The following is a 12,665-nucleotide window of genomic DNA, read 5'->3' as shown; positions in this document are numbered from 1 at the left end:
AGGCAATGTGTGTATTCGGTGGTCATACCATTGGCAGAGTTCTGTTATTAACTAGATTAAAACAGAGAAAACAGATGGTCTTTCGGTGGAAGCACAGAATGAAGTATCTACTTTTAACTGACCCCAGGGGCCAGTTCTTGCAGGACAGACATTTGGTATATGCATTATAATACACAGATTATCTCTCTATCTTTAAAAGTGGAAAATGCAAATGTGGCCAAGTTAATTTACGTAGTATTCAGCTAAACTTACAAAATCAAATAATAGGTTACAGTAAGATGGAAGCCAGCATGAAATCAAAACAAAGCTTTTCAGGACAACTTTCTATCAATATATGGACACTTAAATTTATAGATAGGGACCCACTGAGTGTTTCAAAATTATATAGACAGTTGAGGCACCTAAATCTGGCTGAAATCTGTAGAAATGAGGTTCCTGTGCTGCTACTTGCTTTTGAAAGTCCTCCTGGGTTCTTTGTATTGGACTCACTACTGTGGAAATCCGTTTCTTAGCGACATTTCTGTTGCCTGTTTCCCAGAACAGAGATGCTGAATAAGGATCCTCCAGGGATATGAGGGTGGATGTTCTCATGGGCAGAGGAATGGTTGTCCTGAGAGACTTCACAAGAAAGCATCTGTGTCCTGAAACACAGCTTGGCAGATCTTTTGGCTGTGGTAGGGTCCTAGGGATGCACAAAAAGGCAAACTGCAGAGGGGAGCAGTAGCTATATAGAGATTAGAGAACTCAGAAAAACCTCTGTAATTCCAGACTGCGCAGCCAGCAAATGGGCTTCTTGATCTTGCTTGTCATTTATGGTCTAATATCTATGTTGTTGTGGGGTGGGCAGTCATAATTTTAAACGCAGTGATGGGCCTGTGAAGAGTTGGCCCAGTTTTGAAGAGGCTGGCTTGCTTTCTTCTTTCAGAGAAGATTAAAATCACTTCATATCCTATTTCCATTTTGCTCTTCCATGGAACACTTGTCTAAGAAGCTTTCTTCTTTTCTTGCAGTCCTCATTCCATCCCAGATCGCCTGCGGATCAGAGTGAACAGGATTAATTTGCAAGAATATGAGGGGCTACATTACGACAAGGACAAACTCCGGGAAGCTTGTAAGTTGGAAGAAGTCAGGTTATAGCTGCTTTTGGTAGAACATTCTGTATAAATCTTACATTAACAAAAAAAACCCCAAACCCAAAACAACAACAAAAAAACCCCAAACACAGGGTCAAGCATACATTTTTGGATGAGTCACACAGAATGTATATTCATTTACCTGTGTATATGCACATACATACTCTATATAAATACTTTCTCTATAAAAAGCATATATAGAGAATTCACCTGTTTTCTTACTTAGCTATGCCTTCTGCAAGTTGATTTTATTTACTGTAAAACAAGTGGTTTTTCACACCTGTTTTTTTATTCAAGTCTTTCTATTCTGCTGGGTTTCTACTAGTGTATGAAACTATTCAAGATTTTATGATTAGCATCAAATTTGAAACTGGGGGGGGGACGGACATGATTAATTTCATATTGAGAATGTGCTCTGACCTTGAACGTGTTCTTGCACAGGTGCATTTATCTTGGGAAACAAATCTGGCTTCCCCAGTCCCTTATTCTTTAACAGCCTTCAGTTTTCCACATAAGGGAATAATCACTGTTTTGTTTCCTCATATAATGGTCTAATTGCCACATTCAGGGGTAAGTCAAAAGCAGACAGCCAGCTGCTTTGGCAACATTGATGATGATGGTCCATACTTAAAAATGGAGTTCCTTTCCTTGGTGACACACGGAGTCATTAATCAATGAGGGACATGGCTCCTTGTGATAACAATTTAATAGTCTTGTTCATGCATCTGGCTCATTATTCATATTAAATTACAAGCATGACTGTTTGTTGTGCAACAAAGCTTCAGCTCCCTTTGTAATACAGAGCTCTCTGGTAATTACAGGATGACAATCCTTTTAATTGGTTTGCTTATCTTACTGTTGGAAGATAGTTAAACTGTTTCACTTTCACTCCTCTAGTCCCACCCCTCCTTATTCTCCCAGTTCACCAGTTCTCCTTCCAACAAAAGAACTGAAATGGCTTAAATTTTACTATAGGTCCTGACAGCCTTTTCTGAAGTTTCTGTTAGTGGATTTTGGTCATAATTAAAGCAATCAAAGCTTTCATCACAGGACTGACAAGAATTTTAACAGGATGAGGATTATGGCTCACTGGAGAGGAATTTCCTTCAAGTTTAAATTGAGAGTTTGACTTTGAGTAGACTTCAGGCCATATCGAACCCACATCTATCCAACCCTGTCAGAAACAATCTGGTTCATTTGTTGGTTCATCCTATGGTTTCCCATCTGAGGAGAACTATCCTCATCCATCCTCACTATGGACGCAAATTTTGTGTGTGTGTATTTAGTATATATTCTGTAGTCCTTAAGAGCCATTTACATGTTCTGACACAAAATATACAACTTTTTACACTGTTGTCACTGCAGTTGTAAATGAGTATTTATGCTATTTGCCACCTGCAAAACCCCATAATGATAACATTATAAAAAATGCCAGAGAATGATCTAGAATCTCTGAGACTTGGTTTTAGGTTACACACATATTTGATCACTTGCTGGATGTGTGCTTATGAGGTTTTCATTCAAAAAGTAGGTGTTTGTTCATCAAGAGTTAAAATGATTGCTTTCAGGCATTGGCAGGCCATTTGCAGTAAGACTCTTTTATCTCTCTTTCAAGTTGCTGCATGGCCAGCTTGATAATATAACATAGCTGGACTGGAGTATTCTTCCCAGACATTTTTCATGAAGTTATTTTTCCTGTCTGTCCTCCTTTAGCTGCTTGTGCATTACTGCTTTTACATTAAAATATGAGAAAGCAGATAATATCCCCATCAACCTAAAACAAACCAGAAAAGATACCGCACCTTAACCTTTGCAGTTATCAGGAATGTCCTGTGTAAGAACATACAGCATACATGATGGCCATTAGCCTACTTCTCTGGACATATAGCTTAAGTGTCTCCTATCAGAATTGTCCAACCTTTAGTTTTCAGGAGGCCGATCTTGATCGGAGGACTTCTGGGTGATGCTAATTACGACTGAAGGAAATTACGTATGGGAAGAGAAGTGCTCTCTAGACAGTCAGAAACCAAACTGTATTAAATATTCTAGCCAGCTCCTTGAATTCCATGAAGTAAAAATTGGAAAATCCCTGTGGCTCACAGCACAGACTTAACATCCCAGTTTTCCTGTAACTTACTGCAAGATGCTTGCATCTCTTCTGGAAACTGAGGCATAAGTAGTTATCAAGCTGCATGGTTACACTGGAGGACTACATAGATTAAGTTTTTATGAGGAAGGAAGCTGGAAAATCACACAAATCTTCCTTTTGGGAAGAGCGCAGAGCCATTTTAATTGCATTTCTGACATAGCTAATTGGATACATTTTAAACGGTTTTCTGGTGGCAGATCTATGGATTGCTGCCTGCCTGGCTCTATCATATGCTAAATACTTCTATGAAATAAGCATGCTGACTATGTCCTCATCAGCAAATCATTTCATGGAGCACTGCCACTGAAAGTTACTTGGCTAAAGGGGCAGGAGGGGAGTGCTGAGAGAGAAGTGACTTTCCTTCCTTTACCAAAGAAAGTAATTATGAGGGGAGAGGAGTGGAAATAAATAAATTTCCATGGCAGGTGAATAACTGAAATTTTGTCAGTCTGAATTAAAAATTTAAATGCAGATAATACTTGTGCACTAGCAAAATACAAGAACACTTGTATTGGGTCTTGTTTCTACAATAGTGTTTCTACAAGGCCTGTTACTGTCAGTGGGGTTAGCTTCCTTCAGCATGACTGTAGCTCTCAGGTGCATGTGTGTCTGACTAGATGCTTGCAAGAGACTCAATTTACATATCTGTCCAGGCTTTGGCAGAGTACCTGTAACTTAATTCCAGAATACTATACTTACTATCCATTCCCTGCCCACAAGGATTAAAAGCACTTTTACCTCCCTAAATAATTTGAAAACCAAACCAGAATCTCGCCGCAAACTGAACAGGAAAAGGAAGCCAGTTAATAACAACTCATGTTGTTTTCCCTCAAGGAAAAATAGCAAAGAGGCTATTATGGTTTTTTTGCCTGTTACATGTCTCCATAATAGAGTTTTGAAAGCTCTGACATCGGTGTAATAATCTGGATCATTTTAACTCACAGTAAATACATTTCGTTCCCCTTGTTTACTTGAAATACTGATTTGAGTCTATCAACTACTTCACCTAAAATTGCACTTCTTGACGTATAACAACTCATCACACAAACTGTTCCATGAAGATTAATCTTCACTCTGCTAGAGGTAGACACTTCATTTTGAAAACCTCCTGAGCAATTAAAGAATGTCATTTTGTCCTCTGAAGGGCACGACCGTTCTTAGCCCATTCTCGTTCTGTTGCTTTCTACTTTTCTTGTCATTGCAGCTGGCATTTAACCAAGATGCCGTTTCTGAATTGTCCCTTTCTTCTTTCCCCATGCTCCTTCTTTTCTCCTTCATTCTTCTGTCAACATCTCAGTATTGTCTGTGAGATGATTGATGATGGTACAGAGGATGCTTATTGATCCTTTGGCGAGGAGGGGTGAATGCTTCCATGCACTCTTTTAAGAAAAGGATATATGTTGGCATTTTAGTTATGTTGTAATGTTCTCTGCTGCAAATGTAGTCGTCTTCTCTAAGACCTCCCTATACATGTCCCAAGCACTTGTCACCCTAGTCACCAACTTCACCACCTTCTGCCCAATATGATAATTGTACATTACATGACCATAACCAAGACTATCCTATTCAAAAAGTGAGTTGGATTGGTGTTCCCAGATGGACAGAACTTAATTCTCTTGCCTGCATGTCTTCTGTGCATTCTCTCTGATTTCCTGTTATTGCAGGAAACTGTGATCTAAAGCAGCATTGTGGGGGAACAATTGAGTTATTTTTAAAATAGCAAAATCTTTCTCTTTATGACACCATATTTTCCCCTTTCCAGTGTTACTAAAAATTCCTGACAATGGAGGTATATGCAGAAATTAATTATATTTAAAAAAAAAAAATTAACAACAAACAAACCAACCACAAACTAGTTAGTGACCAAGTGGTCTTCAACCCTTCTTAGTCCTTCCTGCCATCACTATTGTAGATTTGCACCATGAAGATGGAGCCATGAAATAGCTCACCATCAGCAGTAGCTGCACAGTTGGTTTTTTTTGGGTTTTTTTTTTTGTTTGTTTGTTTGGTGTTTTTTTTTTTTTTTTTTTTTTTTTTTTTTTTGTGTTAATAGAATATATCAATTCTTACTGCCCTTAACTTGTTGTTTTGTATGCTCTAGCCATGGAGAACCAATCTTAGTTTGCTCAATACCACTAAGATTAAGGAGGAATCATACCGGACTGCAGTGATGGCAGTATCAGAAATAGCTCTGTAACACCTCTGGGTGTCCCACAGAGGCAGCTGTTCCTTATCTCCTCTTGAATAAAATGGCATACTAGATTAAAAAGCAATTTTTGAAGAAAATTTAGTTCCATGTGTATAACAACTGCACTATCTGCAATCTAACGATCCATTTCTCTGCAGCCTCCTTGCTTTGTGTGGGAGTGGGGGATGGTGTAACATGATGTGATGTTAACCTCGAATTCTTGTCTCTCACTGATTATAGCTAGCTAGATGTCTATATTGCATATGTTCCTGCCTTTAATTTCTGTGGGTTATCTGAGGGTTTGGGGGTTATCCTAGGAGTTCTTATCCTAGGTACACAGAGGTACATGGAGTTACAAGGATGTGAGTCATTTGGAATGTGTACATGTACAGAGGTACTGTAGTTTCCTCATACCAGTGATATACTTACCACAGTTTGAGAATCACTGATCTATGACATGCATTCTGATACTTTAAAGCTCAGGGATATGGCAGGTGAAGTTAATTTGGAGACTATTCCATGTTATTTTGAGCAACTAGCTAAATATGAAAAGGTCAACACTGGTGACTTTGTTTTTACTTCCTGAAGATCCACAATGTAAAGGGCCTAAGGAAGCAGAGGACCTCCTGCTAGGTGACTACTATGATGAGGGAAACCTGAATTAGCAGATGGAGCCAGGACAGGGGAGATTATAGCCACTGAAGGAAATGCGTTCATGTTGGGAAACAACTGTGGTCTGGATGCATTTAAGGAAGATGTGTTGTGTAGCTACAAACCTCCTCTTCCATCCTGTAAAGGAAGGACCAATGGTCACCTATCTGTGAGGAGGTCTCTTAGGGGACATGGTGGCTTATCTGTAGAAGTTCTGTAAAAGGCAGCATTACCTACAGATTGTCTACTAAATTTCACTCTGCTTAAAAGTCACCGCCCTGCTCTAACAGCTTTGTTTTCTCAACATGTGTTGTGTAGACATTAGTTAGTTCATGCATTTCTCTGTCGCCGATTTAATAAGATCTGAAACTGAGAGGGGTGGATGGGTTGCTTAAAGTCACCCAGTAAGATGAAATCAAGAGGGTTAGAAGTCAGCAGTGAGTTAAATATTGGCAACTCTGCTGCCACTGAGCTCCGATTCTCATGCTGGTGTATACAGATGCAAACCACTGATAAATGTGTGTGACTGAAACAGAAATGACAAAAACAAAGAGGAAGTTGCCAAAGTCATTGCTTGTGTCAAAGGAAATATCTCTTTTTGCCTTTGGATGGATGAAACCTTGTGAGCTTTGTCCAGACAGCACAGTGAATTGTATTTCTCACTTTGACTGACCTGCATACACACATGCACGCACACACAAGTTCCATTTCAGACTTTCCAGGGAATCGTGCTATAGTTTGTCTTTCTGGTATAGACTCTTCTGTGAGATTTTTCTGTGCATATTCTACTTCTCCTGTTTCCTTTCCTATAGCTTTTCTGATTTGTTTTCCTCTTACCTTTTCAGTCCTGGCTGTCCCCTTTGGCTATCCCATCCCACACACATCCTTCCTGCCTGTCTTAGTCTGTTTCTGCAGATCTCACAGCTCAGGTTCCTGTTCCTTTTCTTAATCCTAAACCTTTACTCATTGTTCAGCCAGACCTTTTCTTTCAGCTCTTCGTCCTAATATCCATTCCCTGCCAGTTTCAATTCCCAGCTCCTCATAGTTCTCTTTCTATAACCTGTTTCCTTTTGTGTGGTGTGTGGGGCAAGTTGTCTCTTCATTTGACTTAGGCAGCTTCTTCCTTTTTGTGGCAAGGTATTGGAGAAGTCACTGAGAGCCTGGAGGGGATGACCGCCTTCTCAAATGTGGTCTGATTTAGTCTGATAACCTCCATTGTGTTTTACCTCCTGACATGTGAAGATTTTAAAATTGGACGACTAATGCCAAGAAAACTAGCAACCAGTGAACCTAAGGAGGCTTAGTTTTTGTCAGTACAATAAACAAAAGAGATCTGAAGAGACACATGGCTTAGATTTGTGTGGTAAGAAAATCCTTTTGTACAAACTCAGTTGTATTAAAACCAGACTGGGAAAGCCAAACCTCTTAATATAAATGCCTGAATATTTTAGAGTTCTCTCCCAAGAATTTACTTGGTCCTTCACAGTTCTAATATCAGTGGAAACCCTTCAGGAAAACGACATTCTTATAACATCTTCAGTAGTGAGGATCCTTTATTTGCTGCATTAAACATTTACAACCCAATGTCTAATCTCCCCAGTCCCCTGAGGTATGTCAGACTCAGAATGAGTTTTCCTGGCATTCACATCTACCTTAATGATCTGTCTTGAGGCTGTTTTGTTTGGGATTTGAGTGGGTTAATCGTGGTGTTGAGATCACAAATTGAATCCTTTCATAACAATAAATGGGGAAGTTAATTGAATTTTATTTTTTCTTCGTGGTGTCATATGCAGTATATTCAGGCTTCTTCCATTTGTGTTCTCAGTACTATTAATGAGTTCACTAGATTTAGGTGTTCAGCATAATGGGCAGTTAACAGATGGAAGATTTCTTCTTTGTTTATAAATTCCATAGCTAATTTTATGAGGATTTAGGACATCACTACTAATCTTGCAGTCAGTTAGCATAACATGCTAGCCATACTGCTGCACCTACCCTACCCTCCTCCTGCTGATACTCAATTTTGGTTAGTGTTGCTGGAAACAAAAAGCTTTCCACAGTACTGGTTCAGAATATGAAGCAACTGTCTGCTTGTCTCATCTCCTGGGGTTCTTGCACTACTGTTCGTCACTGCAGCATTAGAGTCTGTATCCACAGATATATCCACAGTCCTTTTCACCATTCAGGGAGCACAAAGAAACTGGAAGCTGGATGCAAGGGGCCAGAAGAGCAGGCGCCTCAGGAGAAAAATATCTGGCATTTGAATGCTGTGGCTTGGCTCATGATCTGAGACTATCCCTTATTTTTGGCATATTCCCAGGTCTGGATATATCCATATATTCACAGAAGTGGACAGTATATGGGTGTATGGGAAAGTTGCTCTGCAGCGCCTGTGCTCTTAATGCAAGACTTTGTTCTCCCTTTTCTCACCTGGCATATCTAGTAATCAGTGTCCCACAGTACTGGTCTGTACTGTCCACATCCTCATCCACACAGGGATATTCAGAAAAGGTAGATGTTCATTTATTCCTGAATGGAAGTGCCCACAATGACATTTAATGTCATGCACGTTAACTTTATGCCTTTAACTGATTCATCATAACTTACCTCATTTTGCCCCTATTGCAGGGCATTGCCCTATATTTAGAATGAGCAACAATCCCATAGTTTCAATCCCATTATCAATCATTAAGGATTTGCTTTTGTTTTCAAACAGCAGCTATTGTGAAGCACTTTGAAAATCTTGGCTGCATGGTGCATTGTGCATACTGACTGTGGTTTATGATAAAAATGAGGGCTGGGAACATTTTCCTTGCTGAAAGCCAAATGAGTCTTGGAAAAAAACAAACCAAAAGAAAAACCCCACCAAAAAACCTTTGGCAAGCAATATTTTAGCATATACTGTAGTGTTATCCATTAATGACTTACCAGGTTTTTCAAATGAACATGAACCATATGGAATGGAACCATTTGAGACCCACCTCACGCACCTTATCCCTTAGCTAGCCATTGACCCTTAAAGCCATAGGTTGTGCTAATTCAGGATTCCCAGGCAGCAAAAGTCACATATCTCTTTTTAAGAACAAAGTCACTCAGCCCAGAATTCCAGAATTGTTCTATGACCACCAAGAACAGAAGGGACCTAATTTAATTAAACCTGTGAATAATGACTTTCTTTTTCACTTGTGTAGATTAGGCCCATAAATGTCACTGCTAAACTATGTATTGCATATTAGTGTTTTCTTTTCAGGCATTTTGGTGGATTTCTTTAGAATTGCAAATGTTTGTAAGGTCCTTCTCCTTTGGGCTGTCAGGAATGGTGATAATTATAGATTTCAGTTCTGTTAGCTGCGTTGTTTCAGCAGGTCAAAACTCTGGTCCCCATTAAGTGCATATACTCCTCCATGAAGGAAGGAATTCAACAGAAAAGAGACAAAATCGGTGGTGGCAGTTTGTGAGCCAGTGGTGTAGCTCCCCAGTGCTCTGTAGCTATTGGAGGTGTAGTCGCGTCTGCTGCAATTCACTTTTTAGGGCTATAAATGAATTTAACAAACATTTCTTTCAGTAAGGGCTGCAGAGGGATCTGCTGAATTGAAACTAGATAGCCATTAAGTACTCTCTACAAAGAGCTTAAGGGTCTTCTGTCAGAGCAGGTTAAGCAATAATAAACACTAAGCAAGAGAATCAGCCTGTAATCCAGAGTGCTAGAGTGCGTAAAGCAAACCTCATGATTGACCCTTGTTCCACTTGCTTGTCTCTCAGACTCTGTTCTGTAATGAAAAAATCTGGGAGGTCGCGATGAGAACTGTTCCCTTCTGGCCTTTCTGAAAATGAGCAGGTGGATTGGCATCACTATCTGATGTCAGTGTTGCTTCAGGAGAAGCGCGAGCTCCTCCCTTCTTCCCTGGTCTTTCTGCCTATGCCTTCTTTATTTTCTTGTTTCTCCCTCCAGCTTTTTTTCCCTGCTTCTGGTTTTCCCGGGTTCATAGCTGTTCTGCTGTTTGAATTGCTTTCCAAACACGATGCTGGCAGCTTTGTTGATGTGTCCCCAGAGCTCTGCGCTGGCCTCTGAGGCCCATAAGGACCTTGACTGCCGTAGGTGCTCCCCTACTCTTCTCCCTGAGGCCACTGAGCTTCTCTTTGTGCTTCTAGCCTTGGTGGGCCACAAAAATATAAGTCACGTTCCTCATTATCTTTTCGTACTGCCTTGTTCTCTTATGAGAATGAGGAACTTCTCAGTAGATAAGTATCTCTCTCTCTTAATCAACTTCTTCTGATCGGCAGGAGAGGCTGCAGCACAGTTGTTTTTTCTATTTATCTCAGAACTGTCAGTGACTTTATGTTGCTTCTTGTTATCCAGTTACCAACACTGTTTATGAGTTGATATTCTCTCCTTCTGGAATACTTCATATGAGGATAATAAATCTCTTTCCTGATGCTCCCCTACTTTTTTGGGCCATTGTTTGATTAGAGACCCTCCAGGGAGAAAAAAGAACTTCATTCAGTGATTCAGTTTTAGAAAATCAGGGACTCCAGAGTTTTCACTTGTTTCCTTTTTATTTAATGAGATCTTAGTACGTAGCTCTCTTGGTACCTTCCTTGTGGACTCACATATACTTTTTTCTCTTTTGTTCTTTTTGTGGGTTTGTTTTGGGTTTTTTTTGGCTGCAAGAACAGAATGGTTGTGGAAACCTAAATCCCCTGTTACTAAAAATGCTGCCCTCAGCTGAGGGGAATTATTTGCAGTATTTTTACAAGTTCTCTTTTTTTCTCTGAGAAAATATGGAGATGATGTGCCCATTTTGTGTGTAGATGGAATAATGTCTGTTTTGATTTGAAAGCAGTCTTACATCAAAATAACATGGTGGTAGACAGTTTTCTCTGAAATCGGGCTGTGACTTCAGGCTGTGACTTTCATTACTTTCAATCATTTCTGTAGACTTTTGAGAGTTCTGAAAATGAAATATCACTCTTATTTCAATGTGTAAGAGTACCTCCCTAAACTCTTGTTCTGGGGTATGTTCCTTTCTTTGCAGTTAATAATTGATGATAACATCAGACGATGAAGTACACAATTCAGCTGAATCTGTTTTAGCTTCTTTGGTATGAAAGACAGTTGAAAACCAGAATCTCTGATAATTACAAGTGGGTGAAACTACTGATGAATAATATGTTCCTGCTTTTAAATGACTGTTAAGATTTAGATAGCAGAAAGCTTTCATGAGGACATTATTTAAAAAAAGAAATGAAGCATATTGCAATTTTATTAAAATTCAAGAGACTTCAGTTAAAGAGGTTTTTCTTTGGTTCTGATTTTCCAGCCATTCCCCTAGGAATTATAGTGGTACGAGGAGATTGTGACTTGGAGACCTGTCGTATGTACATTGACCGTCTACAAGAGGTGAGGTTTTTGTGAATTCAGGTAGCGTATTTTAATTTATGTTATGCTGCTTTCAGTTCTGAGTGCAGAGGTCTAATAGTTGCCACAACCATGTATTAAGAGTATTGCAGTTTGCCTACCACTGAAAACAAAACTTTAGTGTTATGATATGATAATAAAAGCAGAAGTAGCACTGAAAAATATTGTCTAAACAGGAAATGAAAAGTCATACTGACTCCTTCTAAATGATAACAGAATTGATGTGGATGGGTGTGTTTACTTTTCCTTGAATTGGAATGGAATACCAGGGCTCTCCACATACCTTGCTGAAATTACACAAATTATTGATTAGAAAGCGTGTTATATAAGGATAAACATTCTGATATTCAAGTGGGTCTAATTATGCAAATGGCACTCTCTAATACTGTCATGGAGTAATCTGAGACACCAATAAACACTACAAATGTCAACTAGATATTTCCAAATTCACAGAAGTATATGCTCATGACGAGCTCATATAATGTCGCTCTTATTGTGTTGAACACCTTGCCTCACGAGTTCATTCTACAATATAGTCTGGGAAATGGAGACTCCAAATGCCCCATTACCTGAATAATTTTAAGTGTGTATGCATTTAGTGATAAAACTAATGGATTTTCATTAATATACTGTCTCTGTCTGGTTTTAACCTTTTACTGATATCTTTCAACATTTACAAGTGTGAGGACATTATGTAGGTTTCTAAATAGGTGGTCCAATTTATATAGGAGCTATGAACCTCATCCCTCCCACTGAACCCTTTGGGAGACACTGACTTCCCTGTGGTTTTGAAACTCGGCACTTGCAGCCTGAATATGGGCCTTAGTATCTGACTATAGGCTTTCACTTTTTTGCATTTCAGCCAGGATTCCCTTCATCAAATGCATTTCTGAACATTCAGACCTGAGGCATGGCTATTATTATCAGACATAAAACCATATTGTAAGGTGATGCATATTTGAGGTATCCGGTGGTGGAAAATTACATTGAAATAATAGGGATGATGTTCTCAGCAGGTTACTAATGTGGTCTCAGACTGAGCTCAGGCCACTTAATATGGCCAGTATTGGGTGGAGAGTAGTTGCACAGCCCTGGAGGAAGCACAGCTAGAAGTTCTGGTTGAAT

General features: G+C 39.4%; 1 protein-coding gene across 4 annotated transcripts in view; it reads left to right on the top strand.

Moving 5' to 3' along the window:
* DGKI (diacylglycerol kinase iota) overlaps positions 1–12,665 on the top strand; it is a gene marked incomplete at its 5' end in the record, with an annotated part of 114,390 nt that overhangs the window by 42,300 nt on the left and 59,425 nt on the right. For 2 of the 4 annotated variants that reach the window (XM_082309235.1, XM_082309233.1), the window contains 2 exons: positions 1,011–1,125; positions 11,409–11,522. In XM_082309235.1, the coding sequence (XP_082165361.1) occupies positions 1,011–1,125; positions 11,409–11,522 (229 nt within the window). The remainder of the gene's footprint in view (positions 1–1,010; positions 1,126–11,408; positions 11,523–12,665) is intronic. The other 2 variants (XM_082309234.1, XM_082309232.1) reach the window with 1 other exon arrangement.

The sequence above is a fragment of the Platalea leucorodia genome, assembly GCF_965183815.1.
Source record: "Platalea leucorodia genome assembly, chromosome: 4".
NCBI lineage: Eukaryota > Metazoa > Chordata > Aves > Pelecaniformes > Threskiornithidae > Platalea > Platalea leucorodia.
Note: the sequence above shows the minus strand (reverse complement) of the source record. Positions and strands in the feature narration are given on the sequence as shown.